The 27,362-nt window shown below is 46.6% G+C and overlaps 1 protein-coding gene and 3 long non-coding RNA genes across 6 annotated transcripts in view; 2 read left to right on the forward strand and 2 right to left on the reverse strand.

Moving 5' to 3' along the window:
* Window positions 1–27,362, reverse strand: part of LOC129382749 (uncharacterized) — a 119,785-nt gene that overhangs the window by 14,557 nt on the left and 77,866 nt on the right. Inside the window, exon 2 of the long non-coding RNA XR_008610800.2 lies at window positions 672–855. This is a non-coding gene — a long non-coding RNA (uncharacterized lncRNA). The remainder of the gene's footprint in view (window positions 1–671; window positions 856–27,362) is intronic.
* Window positions 3,525–9,329, forward strand: LOC126536531 (uncharacterized). Of its 2 annotated transcripts, XR_011895279.1 has the most exons (3): window positions 3,525–3,817; window positions 5,396–7,091; window positions 9,119–9,329. XR_011895279.1 is itself a non-coding variant. In XM_072288850.1 (2 exons), the coding sequence occupies exon 2, from the start codon at window positions 5,586–5,588 to the stop codon at window positions 6,804–6,806; it is 1,221 nt and encodes a 406-aa protein (XP_072144951.1). In that variant the 5' UTR covers window positions 3,525–3,817; window positions 5,396–5,585; the 3' UTR covers window positions 6,807–9,329. The 2 variants fall into 2 exon arrangements, 1 of the variants encoding a protein (XP_072144951.1); XM_072288850.1 differs by having other exon boundaries at window positions 5,396–9,329.
* On the forward strand, window positions 10,046–14,513 carry LOC129382747 (uncharacterized). 2 transcript variants are annotated; one of them, XR_008610798.2, is made up of 3 exons: window positions 10,057–10,392; window positions 11,402–12,345; window positions 13,955–14,513. It is a non-coding gene; the product is annotated as an uncharacterized lncRNA (long non-coding RNA). The 2 variants fall into 2 exon arrangements; XR_008610797.2 differs by having other exon boundaries at window positions 10,046–12,345.
* Window positions 14,837–20,089, reverse strand: LOC126523575 (uncharacterized). The gene is made up of 3 exons (XR_008610795.2): window positions 19,630–20,089; window positions 19,392–19,560; window positions 14,837–15,002 (listed from the first exon to the last, which is right to left on the reverse strand). It is a non-coding gene; the product is annotated as an uncharacterized lncRNA (long non-coding RNA).

The raw sequence follows: 27,362 nt of genomic DNA on the forward strand, positions 1-27,362 counted from the left end.
AACTTTGCCATGAGAATATGCCTAAACCGATAAAGCGGCGAAAACAATTGGCGCCGCGGCACAGGGACCTTTAGATTTGGCGCACCCAAAGCACTACGACCTTCTTGCGTGCTCGCGTACTCATTTTGGTTCCTTTTGTATAACTTTTTTTTTTCATTCTTTCGTAAACCAAAGTTTGGTTGGGCAAGATATAAAGCTCCCTGCTACGGAGCTTGCGCTCAGAGCGTAGGTTGGTTTGTCCTAAGACGTAAGGAAATCATGCTTGAGATCAAGTGTCGAAGATTTAGCGTTGGCTGCTATTCGCGACCTAGCTGTAGCTCGCCCGCGAATTTACGTCTCCGCGGCAATAAAAGTCGCTTATCATACTCAGACTGCCGGCAGCACTTCGTATGGAAACTTAATATCGACGACTCTCGTCTTTTGTTCTTTCCAATGTAACGCAGTTCCGAGAAAGTTTCGAACGAAGTAAAATAAAATGTGCGTGTTCATATCCAAACAAAATAGAGAGTTAAAGCCAGTTGTTCTGACGGATAACGCATCTCTCTTCGTTTCCGGACACTACAGGCAAAGTCAAATCGTTGGTCGCAGCAGTTGCAGCGACTTTAGAAACACGACAAGAGATGTGCAAGGCCAAGAAGCAAAAAAAAAAAAAACGAAAGAAAAAAGCTCACCTAAACGAAGCTTTTGCAAGTCCCTACTGAGGTCACGCTCCATGGATGTTGGATGTATGCCGTTTGGGAATATGTCCGTTCTCGAGGCTGGCGGAATTCTGCTTGGTTCACGCGTTGGCTTGGTCCGGCGAATGTTAGAATAGCCACTGGTTTCTTCCTCCCATTTGGGGGCACGGCCCAGTGACTAGAGAGGGAGTGAGAGAGGGTATAAGGTTAAGAGGTGAGAGAGGGGTAGGAGCAAGCTTCATGTCCGTGACGCTTGTGTACGCTGCCGGCTCAACACAATCGCGTTCCCTCTCCTTTGTCGTCTCTTTGTCAAACAACCCCAGCGAGAGAGATTAGCCTGCCCCGCGCCTCACCCTTTCTGGGGAGCATCTCCCTTCCGCTGCATCGCACAGAAAGCCCATCCGCCCACGGGCCTGTCGGCGGTGGCTGCCTTTATACACATACGGCTCTCCTCGGAGTGCGCGTGCAGGTGCGGTAGGACTTGAAGGGCACTTGTTGCCGGCAGTGGTTTATACCCCTGTCAAGCGGGCAAGTTAAGTGCACTTACGGCGAGTGCACTCGGTTTGTAAGTGTACTTTCCCAAATCTTAACGTCGCAGCGGAGTGTACTCTCAGATGAGTGCACTCAAGTCGGAGTACGTTTACGGAACGCACTTTGCTGGCCAAGTGCGTAGCCTCGCCGCCAACGGTTTGAAGGAGTGCCTAGCCTCGCCACCAACGCTTTCAACGACGCAAAATGTAATGCATAGAAAAAGGACACAAAAGTTCATTTCAGTTATTGAGCAGCTTTTAACAATATAATTTGTGTTTAGCGACAAGCGAAACAGCACAATTAAGAAACGAATTTATCATGTAAGCAACTAACGGCGCCAGAATGATGCGGCACTGCGGCACCGCCATGTTTATTCAGTACGTGTTTATTTTCGTGTGAAAGCGTGCTGACCATGCCAGTCGTGCTTTGAGCCGTGTGCGTGGCATTTTGCAGTGTAGCTAAATATCGAACTCGCCGTCTTTGCTCATATATACTCGCTCATATTCTGTTCTAGCAGGATCATGAGCAGAATCAACTGCCGCACGCCGCCGTGTTGTTTTGGATTGGCTAGGCATTCGTCTTGGCCAGCATTGACTTGCAACACACTTATTATAAAAACATCTTCGTTTCTTGTTGAGACAAATAGATGAAGTTTGTTGTTATATATAATTCTACTTAAAACAATCGCTTTTTAGCAGCTTTCTCTTGTTAACTTACCTCTTTAAAAACGCGCTCTTAGTCTGTCGCCATTTTTTTTTTTTTTTTTTACTGCGAGTGCATTCTGTTTTCCCGTTAAGAAGCGCGTTGCCTAAAGTGTGACTCAAGGTCCCGAAGTGCACTCCCCATAAGTGCACTTAACTTGCCCGCTTGACAGGGGTATTAAAGGGCCCCTGAAACGGTTCGGACAAATTTTGTAGACGCGTAGGGTACAGCTTAAGTAGAACATTCGCACCACAATTTAAGTGAAGCGTTACGTATTAATGGAGCTACAAGCGATTAGAAGTTACCCTCCTCCCCAGCCATGCTTTTCCTCCTCAACTCGTTCGCCGAGCGAGCGGGGCTAAGCTCCGCCTTCACTGGTCCTGCGTCACGATGCGACGTCACATCGTCCACTTCCGGTTGTTTTGAAGCCCGCCCCCGCCCGCGCGAAACCTCTCCGCTAGCCGCTTGGCTGTCGTCCCCAAGCGAGAGCTGTCGAAGCAGCGTGCGTTGCGAGCATTCTGTCGTAGCGCCGAACGTGTCTGGTATTCCGTTAGCCACAGGCAAGCTGGTCATATCGGCAAATGACTGGAGGCATAAACTCAAGCTGATGAAGGAACTTTGGCGCAGACGTACGTGAGCGGCCTGATCGGTCTGCACGGTCCAGACACTTGTTGGCGCAGCGCTTAACCAGCCAAACACAGCGCTAATATTGCTCTAACCAAGTGTAAAACATTTTAAACATTTATAAAAACAATGTGTTGATGATTACACTCCTGCGAAAAATACGCACCAGCAGCAAAAAAGAATACGCTTCGTTGCTGCTACTGTGTATGGTTGAGCTCTATGCCACCAGGTGGCTGCACCGTGCAGACCATTCACATTTGCCCTTCTGCTCATCTCGGCTCATCCCGTTACGGCACAGTCAAGCGGCCAGACCCTGTCCCCTTGCGCTTACGTTTGCAGTGCGTTAGTAATCTTCCGGTGTAAAGTGACGGCCACAAACGCGCAAATCCTGGCGCCGATCGGATAGCGGCAGTCCGATGCGCAGCAGCCAGTTCGCTCGTACGCTGCCCTGCAGAGGGACACGATGTCGCAGCTTGACATATTGCCAGTCACTACGTTTGCAGTCCACAAGGCAACAAAGTCGAATCATAGTGCTCTGACCGCGGAGCTCTCGTCAAAATGGAGCACGTTGTAACACAAGCAGACGACACTTGCTGTGTGCAGGAAGTGCTTAAGTGTACTGAAAAATTGTTCTTGTGCATTCTCTTTCTGCTACTTTCTCTTTATAAAAACAAATTAACTAACATTCCAACTATTACGAAGATCATTTGTTTACCATAAAGTTGGAAAAATTATCGATCACGCGCCCTGGTCAGCCAATCAGATAGCTCGCCCACGTGACGTCATATGGGTTATTTGCATCATATGGGTAGGGGACATGCGTTTCCCCGCAGGCCGGCTGAGGCCGGTGAACAATAGAAGGCAGCATCCACGTGACCCTGCGTTCCCGGATGTTAGTTCCCTAAGTTGGTTTCCAACTGTCCCTATGGGGCCACTGAATACCTAGTGTGTCACGTGATTGGGGAGGTTTCTTCCCTCTATTGCTGCCGGATTATACAACAACCCTAGTGCGTGCAATGTCGGAATGGCGCACGTCTGTGATCGAGCTGCCATCGGCGATGACGATCGTCGCTGCGAATTCTGCAGCAAACTATTCATACAGAGGAAGAACATGCTGCAACACATCAGGAACGTTCACAAAATGGCCGTGGATGTCAAGAAATTGATGAAATGCGACGTATGTGGCACTTCCCTGCCTACAATGGAGAAGTATTCGGTGCACCAGATCGCTGCGCACAACTTCGAGGCTGATTACGTGCACCTGGTGTTCCGGAACAATAAGGGTGAGGAACAGTTTTATTAAGTTTATTCTCTGTCATCGTGAGCAAATGACGTTTAAACGCAATATTATATCTTGGACTTTTTTAATTTCTTGTTGCGCAGTGTGCCTCCAAAAAGGCAGTTGTTTATGCTTTGCGGGCCTTTGTTTTCTTTTTCTCTATCTGTTTCGCGAAGAGCAGCTTTTGCGCAGGTGCCTAATTTATTTCCTTGGGGTATTTTGAAGTTTGTATCCTCGTTAAATATAATTTGTTTGTTTATCCATCTATAGTATAGCCATGTGTGCGCGCTCCCAGCGATGCGCTACATGACGTACGTTTGGCATTGTCTGCTTTCCTGCACAGCAAGTGGAGTGAAATTTGACGTTTGTACATCTTATTTTTTTAAGCGACAGGAGTAAGCTGTTCTGCGTTCTGACGTTGCTCTGTGCCACAAACGTGCGTGGCCTAGTCTTCGCCTCAGTGCACGTTGCAATGCGGCAGAGACGCAGAACCGGTACCATACATGAATTTGCGGATGTCGCCGGGATGGTTTCACAGCGTATTGTGGGCAAACTCTTTAGCAGTACATTTCATAGAATAGAGCGAAATGTGACGCTCGCGCACCCCCCCCCCCCCCCTTTTTTTGTTTTTACTTAAACGAGAGGAGGGATTTGCTCTGCGTTCTGACGTTGCTCTGCGCTACTTGCGTGCGTGGTGTAGTCTTCGCCTCAGTGCAGGCCGCAATAGGTCCGAATGCAGGCCGACGTAGGTCCACGACCACACTTGCAATTGCGGCTGTCAGCGGCTTGGTCTCCCGGCGTACTTTGGGAAAATTCTTTAGTAGTACCACAGTCCCTCAATAGAAGGACTCTGGTTGTAGAATTCATAAAGTAGAGCGAAATTTGACGCACGCGCAATCCTTTTTTCTTTAAGAAGAGTGTGTTAGGAGGCTACTTGGTAAGACATCTTTTTGTGAACTTAAACTGCGCTTGAGAAAAGACACCAACGTAGAAGAAGACAGGACGAACGCAGACTAGCAACTGGTTTATTGAAATCACACGTAATGCTGCCTCTTCGAACCAGGCGCATGCCCAAGCCAGATCATAACCGCGTGACGATGGAACACTCCCTCGCCAAGCCCCTATCTACAGTAAAAAATCAAGCTCTTCTTGAAAAGAAGGAGCTTTTCAAGAAGAAACTGAGAGAAGGGGTTCACACTGTTCTGGGGCGTAGCTTGCACCATGTGCTCTCAGTTCGTCTTTGTCTTATCGTAACAGCATTGCTATGAATGTACAGTCTGATTCAATATTGAGGAAGGAGTGAGCATAGATCATGCTTAAGTTTCATATTTGTTTCTTATTAAAACAAAACTAATATGATAAATTTTTTGAAGTTATGGCGCATTGCATTTGAAATTCAATTTTAACATAAATTTGAGCAATATCAAGGGTGACCTCATGACACAGTCGAGTTGAAGGTGAGGGAGTAAAATAAATGCTACATTAGCCCGTGCCCAAAGCCTTCAGAGTGATTATTTTTGTTTGCATCTCTCTCCCAATAGTACTTGTCACTATCTAATGCTGTTTTGTGCTTTTATTACAGAATTTCATGAATGGAAAGCAGAAGAGGGTAGCCAAAACTGCTGGTTCATTTTGCCCAGGGACCCCAAAAAGCTGGCCAGTGGAGAAACAAGGATCCACTATTACTGTAATAGATCAGGCGAGGCAAGGAAAAAGGAAGGTCATTGTGTCCGTCGGGAGAATAGTCGGGGGAGCTGTAGGTCTGGTAAGATATGTCTTTCATTTATTACCGTCACAATTACCGTCCGACACCTGAAGGCACCACCATAAAAGTCAGGTATCAAAGAAACCATTACGGTCATAAACCAGAAATTCAGCACTTGAGAATGAGTGACAAGGAAAAGGCCAGCGTAGCAGAGAACCTAGAAAGGGGTGTGCCCATGAAAACCATTCTAAAGCGAGTAAGAACATCTGTGGCATCCAAGCTGAGGCCCGTGCACTTGGCAGAGTGCTCAACCCTGCATAACATCAAACAGCAGTTTAACATTGCTGCTCCTGAACATTGTCACACTAATGACGCTATCAGTGTAAACATGTGGGTGCTTGTGATGAAAGAAAAAGGTGAAACACTTGTCCGCCTGTACAAGGCACAAGGTGCAGTGGACCCAAGTGGTACATTTCCTTCAGCAGACTTTGCTCTTGTTCTGATGACAGAGTCTCAGAAGGAGCTACTAGAAAAATTGGGCCCTGCAGGTACTGTATGTCTTGACTCCACACATGGAACTACAGAGTACCAGTTTGAGCTGACCACTCTTCTGGTGCTGGATAAAATAGGATCAGGTGTAGCTATAGCTTATTTCATCTGCAACCGGATGAACGAGCAAACTTTGACAGCATTCTTCAAATATCTGGAGTCGGCCATGGCCAAAAAAGTGGCTGCTAAGACATTTATATCTGATGATGCGTCGCAATTCTACAAAGCATGGTCCATGGTCATGGGTGCCGCAAAACAGAAACTTCTCAGTGCCTGGCATGTGGATAACAATTGGCGTAAGAAGATACTCGAGTGTGTAGAGAAACAGCTAAGGCCACATGTTTACCATAGTGTGTGGCTACTCTTAGAGTTCCTCGCGGAAAAGGCATTTGAAGATTATTTTAAGCAATTCCTTTCTAGTGAGGAAGAAAAACTGAGGGACTTCCTGAAGTACTTCAATGACCACTATGCAGTTAGGCCGCAAGAGTGGGCCTATTGCTTCAGGACTAGAGCAGCTGTCAACACTAACATGCACCTTGAGAGCAAGCGCAGGACGTTAAAGCATACTATGCTGGAGAGAAAACAGAATAAGCATGGTGACAAACTTATTTCTGCCCTCATGGACTTGACAAATCATTTTTTAATGAAAAGAGCTATCCAGATGATGAAAGGGGCAACGGGTAAGAAGCTGAGCAGAATTCAGAAGAACCACAGGTCTGGCAGTGAAATGGCAGCTTGAGCCAAATTAAATGAAGATGGCTGTGCCAAATTAAATGAAGATGGCATATAGACTGTGCCATCTCAGTCTATTAAAGGGCTCTCATATAAGGTGTCAAAAGTGGGAGATGGTGCTTGCTGTCCTTTGAGGTGTAAGGAATGTGCAGTGTGTGTGCATACTTACATGTGCACTTGCTATGACCATCTTATACACTTTACAGTGTGCAAGCACATTCACTGTGTGGTCATCGCTAATCCAACTAGCAGCAACAAGGCCCATGAGAGCTCACCCGAAGAAGCATGTGAGGCAAGTCGGGCATTGCACATTGTACAGAGTATAACAAAGCTGGAAGCAGCCAAAGCAGTGTAAAGCTCAGCACTCTTAAGAGCAAAAATGGACTCGGTCAGACAGGCAATATCAGATGGTGAAGTCTCTGAGGGTGTGGCTGAGAAGGCAAACAATTTGTTTGAGCCAGTTTTCATGCTTGTTGAAAGTGAAAGTGACCCAAAAAGAAAGATGCCAGACCATTCAAATGAACCAGCCAACAAAAAAGTTGTGCACCTGTTAAGATTTCACTCTACAAAAAACCCTAGATTGTCGCAGCCATCATCTAGCCTTTCAAGGCCCACTGAAGCTCAAAAGGAAGTCCTTAAATAACAGCTTAGGGACAGCAACATAGAAACAAGAGATAACCATGTCAGCAGGGCACGATTACTGGTAACAAGCCTCCAGTGCAGTTAGGAAGAGAGAAGTGGTGCAGTAGTGCTGTGCTGTCATGCCTTATTGAAGCAGGTTGAGGGCTCGCATGTTAACAAATCATGACATGTGGTCTCTGATGATTAGCCCGTCTGTTTTTGTCTGTGGTGTGCAGCCATATGTCACAGCTGGATGGTATGTGTGTTAGAGCACGAGAGATGCCTCCATGCTTGTTGTATGAGCTGCTGGTAAGTGTTCTGTGAAGATAGGTACAGACCCAGTGGTCATCTCTGGTATGTGGCAGCTGTTGGATGGTAGTGTGTTAGAGCACGCCTCCATGCTTGTCATATGAGCCGCTGGTAAGTATGTCTGTACATAGATGTAAGGAAGTGCATTGGATGGTGTGTAGTGTTTCAGTGTGCAAAAGCCTCCAATGTGTTTTGCTACTTATAAATTTGTGTAAACACTCAGTAGCGCAGTAGTTATGATGTTGCACTGTTGAGCACGAGCTTGCGGGTTCAATCCCAGCAAAGGTGGCTGCATTTCAGTGGTGGTGAAATGAAAAAAAAAAGTGTGTAGTTGAATTTAAGTGCACATCACAAAACCCGAGGTGGTCAAAAATATTACTGAGTCCCGCACTGTGGCATGCCTCATAATTCGATCTAGATTTTGTGTTCCATGTGATGTTCTTATTGCCCATTTGAATAAACTTTTATTTTTCAGATTACCAAAATAGAGGGCATATGCAGTGGTATTGTGTGCAGTCTGGATAAGTTGCTCTGGTCATGAGCACTCAATTAAAACTTCTGCATATTTGGCTGCAGCAGACAGTGTCATAATGATTGTAAAGACTATGCAGAAAGCTTTAGGCCACTCTACATATCAGATCAGTTTTATATTGCATCCCTTATGGTGCATATCTCTTACTTGAGTAGGCATAATAACAATTGGCAATGCTTCCTTACACATTTAATATTTTTCTCTTTTTCTTTTGGAAGAGTAGCCTTCGAAGAATAATCTACAACAGTGCTCCTACCTTCTCTTTCACTGTCTCCCCATTTCTTTTCTACACTTCAACTTCATTCTACGCACTTTCTTATTCTCCTCTTCATCCTACATTGAGGGTGTGGGAAAGTGAGCTAAGCGTGCATAAAGATTGCTGTGCCGAACTTAATTGCGGCACTGACGAAAACAAATCTTTGTCAAAAGGTTCACTCCAGCTACATTCCCCCCCCCCAAACACTGTTTATCACTTCAAGCCTTCATATTCCTGTGAGCTTTTGTCTTGTTTAACAGTTGTAACAGTCATACTATTTATTACTATCAATAGCCAGCATACATTTAGCACTGCAAAGGGCTGTTTAGAAGATGTGCGAGTTTCTACTTCCCTTATGATAAATACTCCAGACATTCAGTCTCTATTTTATGAAAATCTTTCAAACATTGCCAGTGATGACCACCATATAGGTTAATGTCGGCATGGGATTGAGGCTTTCCCGCAAAAAGAACAGTTATGTTGTGCTCATATCATGTGACTGGCAGTTTCTGCTGTAATTTTTGCACTTGTCAACTGCACTGTGAAGAGTTCATTTCTGTGAATATGTGCTGGCCTGATTCTTCTTGTTCACGCATTTCAGATCTTGTGCTATGAGATGAGGAGGTGTAAAATAAAAACACTGTGTAGATTTCACAATGCCTTTAAGAAACCACGCGAAGCTTGGAGATGAAGCATTACATGCACCTTGAACCAAGTGTCTGGACACAGCGAGTGAAAGTTGTTTTGTCATGAGCGAGGGTGTCGGTGTTACTTGTAACTACCTTTAAATAAAGGTTTGTTTCAAAACAGTGGCTCAACTCTGTGTTTCCCCCGGTAAAAAACACAACCATTGGGATTTTCATGAGCGAGGGTGTCGGTGTTACTTGTAACTACCTTTAAATAAAAGTTTGTTTCAAAACAGTGGCTCAACTCTGTGTTCCCCTGGTAAAAAACAAAACCATTGGGATTTACAATTCGCTTTTTAAACATAATTGAACAACATGAATAAAAAAAACTTGATGAATCAAGATATAAGCTTGCCATACCATGGAAACACTTGAAACTCCTTTTGAGAAGCTTACTCATACACGAACACACTATAGCAATTATTTTCAATCGTATACCCACAATTTGCCATGTCACCATGTCAAGTTTCAAGGCAGATTTTTTTTAGACTCCAGGAAGCTATATGCCTAATTCTATCCATTGTTTACTGCATTGCATTTGATTTTCTATAACAAATAAAATTGAATTCTCCATTGATTGCGCCGACGCTCACATTATAATTATATGCTATTATTATTGACTAGTCATATATTTTCTTGGCGGGTGGGGGCTGCACTGGTGGCGTTCTACGAATTTGCGCCGCGTGTTTGTGCGGGTAAGCTTAAGTGCAGAATTTTTTTTGCGCGTTATGAAAACAATGCACTGCAGGTATTTTAATTAATGCAACGAGCTGTATGAAATATCGGTCAAGGGGTTGGAAACGTCGTTATAGAGAATCCCGACGATTTTTCTTTTGCGTGTGTGAATTTGGAGTTGATTCACAGTTTTATTTGTTTATTTTGGCTACATTGCGCCAATTGCGCTTCCATAGAATAAAGAAACGCGCTTCCACGCGCTTGCCGACTCGATCGCAAGGGGACAGCCTGATCAACATCAACATCAGCAGCAATGGCGGATTTGCGCTTGCCATGGCGCTTGCAAAGTTTTCAATAGTTTTCGACTATTAAGTGATGCTTTTGCTATTTTAACGTGTGGAGGTTCATTGTACGTCTGTTTTTTCAAGTTTGGCATGTGTTTTAACACATGTGAAGGTGTAGTCTTTTCTTCTTCACCGGATATTTGTACAAGACCCCGTTCACCGTCTATCAGGTAAGATGTGTACGTATGCTACACGCAATCGTAGTGCTTCACTAAGCCACAGTGCACTACAAAGTTAAGCATGAGCGGTACACAAAATTCACAAGTTCTTAGTATTGCCAAGAACAACCATTGCTTGGTGAAGTTCTCACAGGCGTTGTAGAAGTTGTTGGGCGCGGCAGTGCTGAACGTAGCGTTAGCGGCTTAAGTCGTGTTTTTTACTAGTAACAACGTGTCACTATTTCATATTATTGGCGGCGTCTCCAGGACACCAAATCGGTAACGGGGACACCAGAGCTAGAACGCGGACTGGTCCATGGGTTGGGGCTCGCCGAGTCCTGCGCGTGCTAGTAGTATATCTTGATGTCTGTAGGCTGTGTGTAAGTCGTACTTTCCGAATTTTCTGACGCATTTTAAGATCAGCAGCTGTCCGCTTTCGCGGACAAGGCTGGAGTCAGGGTGGTCCGTGAGTTGGGGCAACATAACCTGCTTCCAGTTTTGATCCCTCCGCTGCCCCTTGGGTACCCTGCCGCCTCCTTGATTATAATCCAATGCTCTCCTGAGGCCTCTGTTTGCCGGTTACATGTGCCCTCCTGGAGCCTTACTTGTAAATGAATCCGATCTATCGTCGCAACGAAAAAAGCGCCCCGCGACTTCTACAACACCAGTCAGAACCTTGCCCATTGGTTTACATATGTGTGGCCGCAAATATCTGAAACTTAATGCCAGTTCAACAGGTTTGTTGGCAAGGGTGTCAGGTCGTTGCTTTGTGTTGAATCGGCCTTTTCTCAATTCTTAAGAATTTAATTGGAATGCACCTGACCAGTGCTGCTTTGTGGTGCTTGTCACCAGTCCCTTGGACAGGGAAGACGTATGAGAATCCCTGTGCATACACTTTATACGCAGTGGTGTGACCGCTTCCTTTGGGAAACTACCACGTTAGCGATATTGTGAGCGCAATGTGACTTTCCGTCATCTTCCTCATCCTTACGTAGTGTGTGTCGCTTCTTCCTCGCCATAGCTCTAGCTCGGCAAGAATAAAGCGGTTCCTTAGAAGTGGTGGAGGTGCTGGGGTTCTGCATACCAAGGACGTATAAGGTAACAGTGTTTGTGCCTTTAATATGTCTCATTCGATCATTTTGAGACGTGGTGGTGTTCATGCGTTAGCACAGTGCAAGGACATCCACAATGTAAGAGGTACATGATTCTCGAATTGTATACTCTCTCTGGGCTTTTCTCACGATTTCAGCACAAGTAGTGGGAGCATCAAAAAACTGACAAAGCTGGTGCATGAATGTTGCCCAGTGTTGGTGTTCCTTGGTGTTGAAATTATCCTTCCTTTCTCTAAATCCAAGGGCGAGATCTTGCATTCTGAATGTTTGCTTGCGCTCTCATTATTCGCCTTCACCATGCTTTCGTCAGCGGTCGTCTGCTTGGTGAAGTGGGAGCGCCTATTGAACACTGCCTACTCACTGATGTAGAAGGTGAAGCAAACAGTCAGAAAGCTAGAAGCTTGCCCAATCTCATCCCAGGTTTTTAATCCAGTTTGACATTGAAGCATCCTGGTAGTATTAAAGTACTTTAGAAAGAGGTTCCAGAAGCATTGCCAAGTTTGCCACTTGGTGAAATTTGTAGTTTGGAAACAATTTAGGCTCTTAGCAAGATTAGTAGTGAACAGAGGTTTTCACATGGCGATTGGTGTTGTCCAAATGCATGAAGAGGTCACAGTACGAGTACTTAAGCTGATAGTGTCGGGTAACCATAAGCACCAGCAGGGGCCCCGTAACAGTGTCCCCTTTAACTTCAGATATGCTTCACTGCATGATGCTAAATATGCTTCGCCGCATAACACGACTCTGCTGCAGTGAAGGTGACTTAAACCGACAACAGCCGAGAAGGTGCAATCAGCACTGCGCTGCCTGGTTCTTGCTGTTGGCCTTTTCTTCTTTTCACAGTGTCCTTACTGTAAGTGCACTCCAGAGTTACAATGCAGGATATGCATGTGTGCATAAGCTTTCATTCAAGAGTAACTCATGATCGTAAGTTACGTCATCATGGTTTCGTACCATGTCACAGCATCATAAATGAGACATAATAAAGAAGCCCTCAAAATCTGCGGGAGAGACTAATCTTTTGTGCGAGATTGTGCTATCCTTGCTGCACGCAGTGCAATATTATGACTCTCATGTCTATGGTGGCATTGTCGATTAGGAATGTTTCCTTACTGCGTTAAAAAAATGTGAGTGCATCTTTCAGATAATAATGGCATTATAGCTTCAGAGTTGTTCAAGTTTGGGGTACTTGTTCACTAAAAGTACATTATCAGAAAAGCTTTAGAATTTCTAGGTCATAATTGCATTTGAAGAACTAAGTCTTCCTACACATAGCAATTGGTAGCTTACTGTGTAATGTTGAAGGTGGTTTTTATTCATAGGCCCTACGCAGAGAGCAGCAACACAATGCCTGGCATGTGACCAGGGTTCATCACAGTGTTTGCATTTCCAGTGCTCGTAACTGATTCCAAGCATAAATTTGCTTTATGAATTCTTTGTAGACAGAAGGTGCTTGAATATTGGTTGCATGAAATGCTCCAATGCACAGTGTATATGTACAGGGTGTCTTTTATTACCATACAGATTTTCTTGTTTTAAAGTTATGAGCGCAGCAAATGTGGCATTCTTGCAGAGGAATTCCTCTATTTTGGAACTCCACAAATTTGGAGGCAGTCACATTTTATAGCACTCTCATTTCTTACAAATCTTGAAAGTTGCACCTAATTCAAGATATTCATCATTGAATTTCACTGGTAAATCGAGGCAATATTGGAACCGAGTGTGCTGGGAGCGCAGAAAAGAAGGTACCGCTACCTCATCAGATGGAAACACCCCCGACAACAGGCTCGAGAAAGTCTGAAACAACATCTTGGCCAGTCATTGTAGCAGCTGATACGACACACTTTGCCTGGCAAGCATGTGCATCAGTGTGCCGTGTCAGGCTATCATTTAAGCTTTGTCCCACACTTCTTGACAGGGCACTGCCGCCTGATGTGGAGCAGGATGCACCAAGTTTTGATTGTACTCAATTGAGCGCGATAATATTTCAAAATAAGTGCAATTTTCGAGATTTCGAAAAAGAAAGGGTGTGCATTTACATGTGACTGCCTCCAAATATGCCATTTAGAAGGCTGCCGCCAAGTTACTAAAAAAAAGTGACTGAATTTTTCAAAATTAATTTTCTGAAACTCGCATTAGCAGCAAAGCGTGTCCTCCTCACCTAGAAACTCCTTTGCAAGAACGACAGGCTCTCTGTGCTCAAAACTTTTTGCTAAATATCTGCATGGTTAAAAAAAAAAAAAAAACTAGATATGCATAATTGTTAATGTATGAAAATCGTACACTATCACTTTTCAAAATTTTTGTCCTATGCAACACCAGAAAAATTGGAAAAAGAAGCTTCAGGTGACCTATCTGATGTGCAAGTTGCATGGCCATATTATTGTTTTAATTTTTCGCTATTACCTTTTACTGTGATGTCGCCACTGCAGCAGCTCGATGGCTGTGGCTTTTCATTCCAGGTCACAAAGCTGCACCCAGGTAGAGGCAGAATCCAAAAATGCTTGTGTACTTAAGTATAGCTGCACATTACAGAATCCGAGGCCCTCAAGATTTATTCGTAGCCCTCGAGTTCCATATTTTTTATTGGGATTGAAGAGTAACGTTTGTGCTGTATCCTTCTATTTCAGACTAAATAATGTGCATGCAAAATTATATCTTCATTACTTTACACCATTGCACCAATATCTGTTGTGCGTTGATTTTCTGATGTCCTTGCATTTGCTATAGCAAGGATTTTTAAAAATCAGCCACAAAAGAAAAAAAAATAAATGGTCAAGGAACGAAGTGGTGTGTAGCAGCTCCCTTTTTTTTAATCGGCAGCAAGTTTTGCACTCGTGTGTTAGCAACACTGTTTCGCCAGTTGTGTACTTCAAAAGAAGTGTTACCTTTCTGCTTTGGAACTTTGTGGTTTTGTTCTGCCAGCTGCTTGACCAACACAAGCAAAATGTACTTTGGATATTCCACAAATTCATTCTGTATGCATTTGGTACAATAAAATTTGTTTCAAGAATGGACAAATGCAGTGATGGTTAATTGAAAACTGCAACATGCTGAGTTTCATGCTTCATTAATTTTCTCAGCCCCAAAGAAAGCATGCGAGGTTTGAAAATGTATCATGTGACATTAGTGCACTCGGTCTAGAGAACTGATTAATGCTGCACATACATTGAACATGGTGGCCATGACCATCCCCCATGAATTGGCATTCCCTGCCTAAACCACCTCACCAAGACAGCTTGTTAGCAGCAAGAAAGCTGACGGGGCTTCCAAGAATTTCTATGCACTATTTATTACTATCGCCCTACTGACAATTGTCTTGACAAAAGTGGAAGCCGAATCGGTTGAGGTCGATCAGTTTTATTTACATACAACCTATTATAAAGTGGACCTTTCTTCGCCTCTTCAACTGTTCCCACAGCTGCTGCTGCCATCTTGCACGCCACATCGAGGAGGAGGGCAATGTACATGGCAGGTGCATGGGGGGATTTTCCAAGGAACTCTGGAAAGCTGTAATCAGATTGTGGGCAAAGTTAAAAACTTAAATACAAAAAGGGTGTAGAGTATTGTAACCTTGTACATGTTGATCACACCACATGTTTCAGCTACAGCTATAAGTGCCTTGTCTCATCAAGCAAGCTACAGTTCTTGCAATGTTACACTTTGTGATACTCAGTATGAATTGATAAGACTAGTTGCTATTCTAGTGGTTGTGCAGGCCACAAGGGAACAGTGCCTGGCCTTTGTGCTTGTATGTGTCAATTTCTCTCAGTCTCGCCCAAGCCACACCAAAATGTTATCCACAAGTGTCGTGCCAAAATGGCCTGGCGACATTTCGTATTAAGCCGTTTGACCCATTTATTGCACTGATGCACACAGTGCAACCAAATGAAGGAAATGACATCGCCTAGGTGATTATTAAATTACCCTTCTAAAATACCACAAGAGGAATTTTGCTGTGGCAAGAGCCTTAGCAAAACCATAAGAGACACAAAAATGAAGGAAAAGCGACACCTTCAAGTTCCCGCACCGACTCACCATGAGAAGCACGAATTTTGGCAGTGTCTGCTTGAGCTTAGTTATTTGGAGATACATGCAGTTGAATGCTTTTACAAGCATTGAGATGCCCCACTATGCTAGCTTGCCTTTTATGGCTATAGAAAGTTGTATACTGCCACAAGTCTGCCTATTCTTCCGATTGGAATCTATATTGAAGCTGCTTTGAGCAACGGGCGGTATTCTATTTCAGCGCTAATGATACATTGACAGTAGTGTGCCTGGAAGGAATAGACAAGCATTGCAGAAGCTGCAGCACTTTGTGCTTGCTGAATGATCATACGAGAAGGTAAAGATGCCATCAGAAAGCATCCTTCGTATAGTCTCTTTAAAAGAAAAATACTACATCTAGACATGGTGACAGTTGTAGTGGCAAACTAAAAATATTATAATGATAGTTCAAGGTGTGGTATGGCATGTTTATGCTATTTCTGAAAAAATAAACACGGAAAGTGTGTCCATGCCAACAATTGACAGGATGTGCAGATGCAAAGCTGCCATACAGCACCACGGCGTCAAAAGGACAGTATGCAAGTGGTGGTCCAGCATCAAAACTTCAATCTCCCTACACTACAACACTGGGAGGCCATGCTGCATGACAGAAGCCTGTGTGGCCAGCAGGTGCTGCTCTGTCGGGCACAGGACGTGGCAGCAACTATTTCTCCTAAGGATTCAATAAACGGATTTCTCTACCTCACCTGCCATGCGATGCGCCGTGTGAGGGAATGACAGTGCCACTACTCTCACAGGATATGGATGGTGCACAGCACCACCTTGAGCATCGGAGCGCACGTCTGCCTATGAGCTCTGTGTACTACGAACACAAGTGGTGCATGCGAAGTAACATTTAACATATCACTGCCAAATGCCATCAATGAACACAAGCAGCAAAGAAAGCTGCTTACATAATTTTCAGTGTGTCGGATCTGCATATTTTTTACATCCTGTCTGCATGCCGCATTGTTCATTTGTTCATCACTGCTAACAAGTGCATAGTTGCATGGTACTTTTTTCGATTTTGTGCACTTTCTTTTGTCCTGAAAAAATAACCACAGCAGCTATCTTCATAAAAATAAAGCAGTTAGATGTTTCTCAATGAGCCGTAAGTATTAAAGTTGCTCAACAGGGTAGTCTACTGAATTGATTGTATTTGAGTACTGCAGGCCTAGTTGTTTCTTTGTGCCTCGGCACTAGTTAGCTGAAACACCCTGTATACTGGACGGCTTGCCTGGCTGCCCGCACCGCCGAGGCGGAGCATCTAAAGTTTTCGTGGCGCACTTGTCGCCGTCTCGTGGCACCGGTCGTCCATCCTTATCGCGCAGCACCCGCCAGCGTCGTCTGGTGTTCTGATTGGCCGCGGCAAATCGGACAGCTCTGGCGGGCGGGAAAAGTGGTCCGCAAGCGATCGGGCTTGCCGCCTCGTTTAACGCCTACTTCTATCCCCTGGCCAAGAGCTTTGCCCGGTTTAGCCGCTCCGTCTTTGGTGTGAACGTGCCTTTAGAGTAAAAAATCAACAGCTTACGCTTCCACATTTTTTGCTTGGTAGCTGCATTCAATTTTCTTGCTCCTCGTCTTTTAGATGTCTAGGCTCCCCACATTTTAACGTGGCTGAATAGTGCACAAATCAGAAAAACGAGTTTCTGTGGCCTAGCCTTCTCACACTTGCAAGGATACCAGCCAAAGTTGACCTATTTTTCTTATGGGGTGCCCACTGATAATGAGGATGCTGACATCGAAGGATCTCAAGTGGTTCTCTAGCATTTTGGTGACAGAATACAGTAATGCCGAGCTACAACGGACTTGATATCTGTCAGCACCAATGAACGCAGTAGTTAGTAGTCTCACTAAATTGAGAGTTCAGCCCAACAGCAGATGGACACCAGTGGTTTGAATCCCCATGTTGGCAAATTTAACTGGCTGAAATCAAGCATCTAAAAGACACGCACTTAGTTCCATCCCTTCAATCTGTGAGCATAATGAAGATCAAAGGTCAGGTTATGTGGCTGCAGCACCTTCTGTTCATGCAGCATACCTTTACTTTCCTTTACCAAGACACTTAGCATGCACATACCTTGTGTGCAAGCCACATCTATTTAAAACAGAAACAGCGCTTTCCAATCGTGAGCAAAAGTTTGGAGGTAAAATATGGTAGAATTTTTTGTCCAGCCAACGCATGCACGCTGAAATCCAAGTGGTACAGCCAATATGTGCCTGTTCAATCACTGCAATGCATTGAGACACTTCGAACAACGCACGGCTGTACCAGAAAAAGTTTAGATGTTTTTCACTAATGCAAGCTTTCGAGTAGCTCGAACGTAAAGTGGCCTGTGTGTTATTGCTATTCAGCCGGAGTGCAATAGGAGCCAGTCAAATTGGTAAAACATGAAGTCAATGTGCACACAAAGACTACGTGTACCCTTGCATGATTTTGTGCCACAGGTAGCTAACAGCTTCCAATTCACAGTCCTTGTAATATGCTTGTGGCCGCCATCTACAGTGATCTATTTGATTTAACGGGGATGTGTATGTTGGCTGAAAACAAGAAAATATGCTAGAAAATATATTAACACCGATGGATGCAATATGTCCTTTCCGGTAGTTTCGCAAGGGGGAAACTAATTCGAACTTCATGGCAGCGTGCACCGCACAGCTGCACCTCATTTTATATCCTCGGGCATGCGTCAGTGTTGCCGCAGCTGTCTGTAGTGACACCCTCGCGTGCATTTCTTGTTCAAGCTTTGTTGAAGGGTTTGAAGAAATGAAGGCAGTACGGTGTTGCTCATTTCTCCTTTTAGTATCCTGCTGCTTGCGGAGCATAGTAGCGCCTGCAACTCAGTTCTCAATGAGACCTTTGAATAGTGTGTGCATCTTAACCCTTTCATAGACGCAAGCAGAGAACAGGCCGCTTTGTGTCCGAGACATTACAAGTGCTTTTTTTTATGAAGCATTTTTTACATAACGTAAAATCTCAAAGGTGACTACGATTCAGTAATAGCGAAAAGTGGGAATATTACGTCCCACTATACAGCCTCAAGGCCCGTTTCTACCTACTCGTGGTCACCTGTAATGTGATTAGAAGCAGCCAGAGTACCCAGTACATTATACATTGTTTGTGCATGTTTTCATTATACTTACTGAGCATGCTTTGTATGAGAATCCTCAATCAGGGCTTTCCAATATCGCAAGGGTTCTTAGAAAAAAGATGCTTCTTGAAAATTCTGGAGGGCTCGTATGTAGCAGCTCGCATATGTAGGAATGCGATTTGTTCGCGATGCTAATAATTTGATCAACTGTTTTGGTAGCTGTGGGTACGAGAAATTTAGACACCTAACCGCACCAAAATTCAGCTATTATGAAAACGCGGAATTTCGATAAAAAAAGTCCATTTGCCGCTGTGGTGGTTTGAAGGAAGGCGACAGAATAAACTAAACATTGTAGAAAGGCAAGTAAACAATCTGCGCAATCGCTCTATCGCGTTGTTTGACAAAGAAATGGACGAAAAAATGTGCTTAACGTGATTCAGAAACACATCTACACAGGAATGTTCAATGGTAGAAATTACACTTCACCGCTACATAATAGCGAAGTAGCCCTGAAAAGTGGGACCAATATTTTCCGACCGCCCAACAAAGGGTGAAATGCGCACAGTATGTACGGCAACACTTGCTTTATTCACCGCAGTAATGCCACCCTGTAATGGAGACACAACTACGACAAACGGTCCGCATTTCTTCCGCAGCGAGAAGCGAGAAAAAGTGAAACATTTTTTACCGAGTCAGAAATAAGCCAAGCGTGTTCCTGACGGTATGTAACGGCATGCCGCTGTAAAAAGGGGGTCCATACCTCGGGGTTCAAATTCCGCAGACACGACATGCGCTTCAGCGTAACCGTCAATTTGCGGTTGAGCAAGCGACGTTTTTGCATTTTCTATTCCGCATCAGCATCTTCTAGGCAGCGAGGGAGCACCTTGAAAACCAGCACGACGGGGGCCGTCTCGTTGAACAATCAAGGCCTAAAATTTAAAAGAAAACACAACTATTAGCGCTTATTGTTTCAAATTTTGTGATTTCAGTAGACTTACCTTGATGTTGTCGCACATTTCTTGTGGATCCATGTTGCTTTCAAGGTCGTTAACGCCAACATAAAGAACGGCGAAATCGACACGCTCGAAGCGCATCGTGGAGACAGCTCACGCCAGCCGCACTGCATTGTAGCTAGCAAAACTGAATGTGCAGGCTTTTATAGACTCAATTAGGCGCAGGCGCGACCTATTTAAGAATTTAACCTGACTCACCGACAATCACGCCGCGCAAGGACGGCATGACTGAACACGATCCAGCGAGGCGTAACAAGACCACGCGAACGAACCTACGTGAGCCGGCAATGGCCGCATGTGGCTGGCAGAAACCACAGGGATTTAGCAGCAGCACCTAGCAGCGTCTTTCCCTAGGCGTACAAGTACCTATCTGGGGGCAGGGAGTACGCCACTGGCACACGTCACATCCGGTTTGCCTCCAAACCGGGTACAGCCAGCCTGCGGGGATACGCTTCTGGTAGGGGCGGCTTAAAATTCCGCCGAGCAGTGCGCTGCGATCGACAGCGATGTGCATTTTTAAAACCTTATAATAAATTACACGCTTTACGCAGAGCACTTAGATGTGTCAATTAATGATCAGAAGGACCTACTCTAACGACTCAGTACGTTTGTAGAAAATCGCCAAAATCGTTTCAGGGTCCCTTTAAGCGGCAACCACGTACATGGATGCGATATTCAGGCGAGGCGACAGGCCGACGCCTGGGAGGCACGTCGCGGAGTGTCCACCTGGACACGACGTCGCGAAATGAAAAAAGAAAAAAAAGAAGGTAGCGACGAATTTACGTTGTAGTTCGAATCAATAAATTCACTCAAACATAAAGAAATTGCAAACGCGCCCTGATGCCAATGTTCTACCCAAGCTGTAGTAAAATTAGCTTTGATGTGCTCTTATCGACAGTTCGACGCCGCCATAAAGTGTACTCGAAGCAGTGGCGTAGCCTGAAATTTATTGCGGGGGATGGGGGAGGGGGGGTTTCACCGACAACTACCACTCCTTCCTATATATATATATTGTAGTGGGTAATATGCATGTGGCACTGTGCGGACTGCCACCGCTGCGGCGCGAGACACGAGCGCGGGTTGTTGATGCGAAGCGCTAGGACTCGTGATCTAGAGCTACCTGCGATCCCTCGAACGAGCTACAATAAACCCCATTTCATTTGGTGGAGGTGCGGGGTAACCTCGAAAACTGGAACTCCGAAGCCGGACGCTACCGACTGCTGCGACCATGCCTGACGAAACCACCCAGGAAGATGCACCACAGCCTCCGACGATCATCGTTTCCGGTGCATTGCGCCAGCGTGATCCTGCCATCTTTAGCGGCACCGATGATCATGACGTGGAGGATTGGTTGTCATCTTACGAAAGGGTGAGCCAGCAAAACAAGTGGGACGACATCACGAAGTTGCACAATGTGCTGTTTTACTTAACCGGCGTCGCGAACCTCTGGTTCCGAAACCACGAACACGATTTCACAACGTGGAGCAGATTCAAGACAAGTTTCACAGAAGTGTTCGGGCGCCCCGCTGTGCGCAAGCTTCGCGCAGAACAACGCTTACGGGGGCGCGCGCAACATCACGGTGAAACGTTCACAAGTTATATCGAAGATGTCATTGACCTGTGTAGAGAGAGAGAGAGAGAGGAATGGGGAAAGGCAGGGAGGTTAGCGCGTGAATCCGTCAATGGCGGAACAGGACAAGATAAAACACATTATGAAAGGCATTGATGAGGACGCATTTCAAATGTTGCTAGCGAAGGATCCGCGTACCGTGGCCGAAGTTATCAACTTGTGCCAAAGTTTTGACGAGCTACGGAAACAACGCATCTTAGCTCGGCGCCCACCGCCTACGGAAGATTCGTTAGCAGCATTGGTTATTGGCGACAACCACACAACTTTGCTGACGCAAATAAAGGAATTTGTGCGCGAGGAGGTAGCGCGACAGCTCTCGATTTTGCCGACCACGGAGAAGCCTTCTCAATATTTGGCTCCAGCGATCCGATAGGTAATTCAAGAGCAAGTGACCGAAGCTCTTCCACCTCCGTGTCAGCCGGCTCCTGTGGCCGCGCCTCTGACGTATGCTGAAGCCGCTGCACGGGCGCCTCGTCTGCCGGGATTCTCACCTCCGCCTTCAGCGCCTCTCCAGCCGGTGTTCTCTCATCCGCCCTCGCCTCGCCAGCAGGTCGCTGCCTTTTTCAGCGCACAGCAGCAAGGTACAAATCCTTGGCGCACTCCTGACAACCGCCCAATATGCTATGCCTGCGGTACACCGGGACATGTAGCGCGCTTCTGCCGCCGGCGCTTGCCGGCCTTCGTGGGCACCGCGCGACCACCCAGCTCCGACTTCCGACCTTTCCGTATGCCTTCACGACCACCACCGGAAGTCTACGCTGCTGATGACATACCAGCACCGCAGTCACAGCTCTACAATACTCGTCGCTCACCTTCCCCTCGTCGGCGCTCACTCTCACCCATGCGTCGTAGGCCCAGTGCCAGTACTACTGAGGCGGAAAACTGATTTCCGCAGTTCCTGAGGCACGAACTGCGTCATCGTCGGAACATCAAAGTCCTCGTTTTTCCCCCGCTAACGTTATTGAAGTGTCTGTTGATGGCATCAAATGTCTTGCGCTCGTCGATACAGGTGCTGCTGTATCTGTGATTAGTGAGAAACTTTGCCATGAATTACGGAAAGTGACCATGATGCCTTCGGTATTATTGCTTAGAACAGCCAGTGCACAACAAGTTCAGCCAGTCGCTATGTGCACTGCCAGGGTGTTGATTCGAGACATTTTGTATTCGATTGATTTCTTTGTGCTAACTTGTTGCTCCCACGATGTGATTCTCGGTTGGGATTTTCTGTCGCGCCATCACGCGGTCATTGACTGTGCACGTGCTGAGGTTCAGTTCTCCGTTCTATGCGATTTGCCATCTCACGACTTTCAAGTTCATGATGTTACCAGGATCTGTGTAGCTTCAGATACTGACCTTCCCCCTCACAGCGCGGTATTTGTCCCTCTTTCATGCGCATCGCTTGCCGAAGCGACGGTCATGTTTTCACCCGCTGCCGTCTTCATTCGCCGCCAGCCTATATTGTTGCCTTTCGCCCTCCTCACGGTTCACCATGGGGGTGCAGAAATACTGATTTCTAACCCAAATTCGTACACTTTGGCTTTGCACTGTGGCGAGACTATTGGTACCATCCAGACTGTGGACGCTGACGTTATTGTGCAGTTCCCTGTTCCCGACGACGTGGATACTGCCAACGTAACAGCACTGGCACCCCATGTGCCATCTAACCGAGTACCACCGGATGTTTTTTGTCGCTCTATTGCCGATGACCTCGAGCCGACACAACGTGAGCGGCTTATTACTCTTTTAAATGATTTTCACGCCTCTTTTGACTGCAACCAAGCATCATTAGGCCGCACGAGTACCGTCTCTCACCACATTGATACGGGACACCACGCACCATTACGCCAGCGTCCGTACCGTGTGTCATCCACCGAGCGTCGTGTCATCGCCGAGCAAGTTGAAGACATGCTTGAACGTGGTGTTATCAAGCCATCCTGCAGCCCTTGGTCATCTCCTGTAGTACTCATTAAGAAAAAAGATGGCTCGATTCGTTTCTGTGTGGACTATCGTCGCCTCAACAAGATTACACGAAAAGATGTCTATCCTCTACCGCGCATAGATGACGCCCTGGATTGTCTTCATGGTGCCGAATTCTTTTCTTCTTTGGACTTGCGATCGGGCTATTGGCAAGTGCCAGTGGATGAATCCGACCGCTCGAAGACAGCTTTTATTACGCCTGATGGCCTGTATGAGTTTACAGTAATGCCATTCGGCCTCTGCAATGCACCCGCGACATTCGAAAGGATGATGGACAATCTTCTACGAGGCCTCAAATGGAAGACGTGCTTGTGTTATTTAGACGACGTGGTAGTTTTTTCCCCTGATTTCACCACTCACCTCTCTCGTCTACGCGAAGTCCTTACTTGCCTTACCACCGCCGGCCTTCAACTTAACTTGAAAAAGTGCCGCTTCGGAGCCCGCCAGCTGACCATACTTGGCCATGTCGTGTCGAAAGACGGCGTCCTTCCCGACTCTGACAAACTTCGTGCTGTCGCAGAATTTCCGCGGCCGACTACAGTGAAAGAGCTCCGCAGTTTCGTCGGTCTTTGCTCTTATTTTCGCCGCTTTGTGCGCAATTTTGCCTGCATCATCGCTCCCCTGACGAAGCTCCTGGCTGGCTCTGGTGACCTTCGTGACTGGACTCCGACATGTGACCAAGCCTTCACCACTTTGCGTCGTCGGCTTACCTCACCGCCTGTTCTACGCCACTACGACCCGAGTGCACCGACTGAAGTTCATACCGACGCCAGCGGCGTTGGTCTTGGGGCCGTCCTTGCACAACGCAAGCCTGGCTTTCCAGAATATGTGGTTGCATATGCGAGTCGTGCTCTCACGAAGGCAGAATCCAATTATTCTGTCACGGAAAAAGAGTGTTTAGCTATAGTTTGGACCTTAAACAAATTTCGCCCTTACTTGTATGGCCGTCCGTTCGACGTTGTGACAGACCACCACGCGCTCTGCTGGCTTGCGTCACTGAAAGACCCGTCGGGGCGTCTTGGACGTTGGGCTCTTCGGATCCAAGAATTTGACATTCGCGTCATTTATCGATCCGGGCGCCAACATTCTGATGCAGATGCGCTCTCCCGTGCGCCCATGCGATCCGACGAAAGGCCACCTTCATCCATAGAGTGCCCGGTTGCTACGCTTGCTGTTACTGACATGCCGTCTGAACAGAGAAAAGATCCGTGGATTCTGTCTCTCATTGACATTCTTAGCAGTTCTTCAACGTCTACATGCCCTCGAGCCATTCGTCGCCAAGCCACCCACTTCGTGCTACGGGACGCCATCTTGTACCGCCGAAACTATCAGCCCGACGGTCGCAAATGGCTGCTAGTCCTCCCTCGCCATTTGCGTTCCGACGTATGCACGTATTTCCATGCAGACCCACAACAAGCTCATGCTGGCGTCCTGAAAACCTACGAGCGGCTCCGCCAGCGGTACTACTGGCGCGGCATGTATTCTTATGTCCGCAAATACATTCGGTCATGTGCAGCCTGTCAGCGACGCAAGACATCTTCTCATCCGACAGGCCCTCTGCAACCTTTACCGTGTCCTGCACGTCCTTTTGATCGGGTTGGCATCGACCTTTATGGGCCTCTTCCGTGCAGTGCTGCCGGAAATCGTTGGATAATTGTCGCAGTCGACCACCTGACAAGATATGCTGAAACTGCTGCACTTGCTTCGGCTGCTGCTCGCGACGTCGCCGCATTCATCTTACGGCATTTCGTCTTACGGCACGGCGCACCGCGAGAACTACTCAGTGACCGAGGCCGTGTCTTCTTGTCCGAAGTTATTAATGAGCTACTCGCCGCGTGCCGCACTATTCACCGCACCACTACGGCGTATCACCCACAAACTAACGGTCTAACGGAACGATTCAACCGCACCCTTGGGGACATGCTCACCATGTATGTTGCGTCGGATCATTCAAATTGGGACGATGTCCTCCCTTTTGTGACGTACGCATACAATACCGCCGTTCAGGCTACCACAGGCTTCTCACCATTTTTCCTTCTTTATGGGCGTGAACCATCCACTACCCTCGACACCGTACTACCATATCACCCGGATGCCTCTGAATTCACCCCTCTTTCCGAAGTTGCTCGCCATGCTGAAGAGTGCCGCCAGCTGGCTCGCTCGTTCACGTCGGATACCCAAGGAATCCACAAAGATCGCCACGACAACGATCAGCCCACACAGTCCTTCGCCGTGGACTCTCACGTCTGGCTTCGGCTGCCCTTCCAAGCTCCAGGCCTTAGCCCAAAGCTTGCTCCGAAATATCAAGGTCCCTACCGGGTCGTCGCGTGTACTTCGCCTGTAAATTATGTGGTCGAACCGGTGACGCCATCTTCGGACAAACGCCGCCGTGGCCGCGAGACTGTTCACGTCAGCCGCCTGAAGCCGTACCACGACCCCCTTATCGTATCATCGCCTTAGGTCGCCAGGATGGCTCCTCTTCGCCCCGGGGGTAGTTGTAGTGGGTAATATGCATGTGGCACTGTGCGGACTGCCACCGCTGCGGCGCGAGACACGAGCGCGGGTTGTTGATGCGAAGCGCTAGGACTCGTGATCTAGAGCTACCTGCGATCCCTCGAACGAGCTACAATAAACCCCATTTCAATATATACATGTGTGTGTGTACATGTGTGTGCGTGTGTATGCGCGCGCGTGTGCGCCTGTTTGCGTGTGCGCGCGCATGTGTTTGTGTGGAGGCTGTACATCACGCAAACTCCACACACAAGAATGCTTTAACAATGAGGACGCACGTTTTGCAACCACTTCGCAGTAAATTGTGCTATCATACTTATGCCAATCTTAAAATTAATGGTAATAAAAATTATAGTTTGTTTACAAATTTACGGATTTATATAGTATGTCGATGGCCTAGCTGGTATATGACATGGAAAAACGAACAGCGTTAAAAACGGGGTCATACGAAAACAAGACAGCGCTCGATCGTGTCTCTCCTCGTTTGCAGGCCAGACTTGTTGCAGCCCACGTAACAACGGACATCACCGTTGCTTTCCAGCCCGACATTCTAGTGAGCGGTACGGCCACGGTTCCGTACGGGAGAGGGCAGGCACTATTTTGAAAGTTTCATATCACCCAATCGCGTTTTCGGCGTTGTGGGAACACTATATTATTCTAGATTTAAAAATAAAGGAACGAAGCTTTGTGCTCGAACTTCGATAGTTTATGACGAAAGTTTCACTCCCTTTTGCTGACCTGCTGTCGGACTTGTTTGAAGAGATGTTGGAAGTAACTTGCAATCATGGTATTGTAGTCATCACGCAACACAATGTTATTTGATCACACTCGGGAGCCGATGAGGCAGACAGTCCGTAGTACGTCTGCTTCCTGTTTAGTAGCCTATGTTAATATCCCGGCATCCGTGGTTCGCAGTAAAATGAGGGCCAGTAGCTCCTAGAGATATGAAAGCATCGTGTCTCCTGACAATTCCGTCTATTCTGAAGATGGCTGAGACGTTTATTTAGGATGAGCTCTCCACAGCAAGCAGCACGTGTTACCACGTGGTAGGTGAACCTCAGCTAGGCGACTGGCCACGGCTGTGTGGTGTTGAGCGATCAGGGAGTGACGAGACGCGCTCCCTATATCCATAATTATCGGCCATCTTCGTTCTCGACGCCTTTAATGTGCGTTGCCCCCTCGTATCCATCGCTCCACTCCCCTTCTTAACATTATGTTCCATTAGTCGCTGTCACACTCTCGAACATACACCGGTTTGTCGAACGGCGCGGCGGCCTTCAATATTCCTATTTTCCGTTTCTGCCTGTGTTTCGAGGCCATTCTACTACTTGCCCTTCCATCTGTTTGTTGTGGCGGTTTCCTTGCTTCCCTAGCCCCGCACCCACGTCCGTGATATATACTGCCGTGCGCAATTGAGCGTTCGTTTAAAGCGAAGCGTTTCTTTTTTCTCGAAAGTTGCTCAGTGTCCGGGATGGTTCTACATGGAAGGAGCGTCGCAGAGAGGAAGAACGCGAGAAACTCGTTTGGACCTTTGCACCTCGTCGAATTTGCACGATGGCCTCTGGAGCTCCCTGGGCGTTGATCTCCACATTAGCCTCTT

This window comes from Dermacentor andersoni, chromosome 6 (assembly GCF_023375885.2).
Source record: "Dermacentor andersoni chromosome 6, qqDerAnde1_hic_scaffold, whole genome shotgun sequence".
Taxonomy (NCBI): domain Eukaryota; kingdom Metazoa; phylum Arthropoda; class Arachnida; order Ixodida; family Ixodidae; genus Dermacentor; species Dermacentor andersoni.

Excerpts from the sequence above, each read along its gene's own strand:
- LOC126536531 (XM_072288850.1), top strand. The coding sequence starts at position 5,586 with ATGTCTTTCATTTATTACCGTCACAATTACCGTCCGACACCTGAAGGC.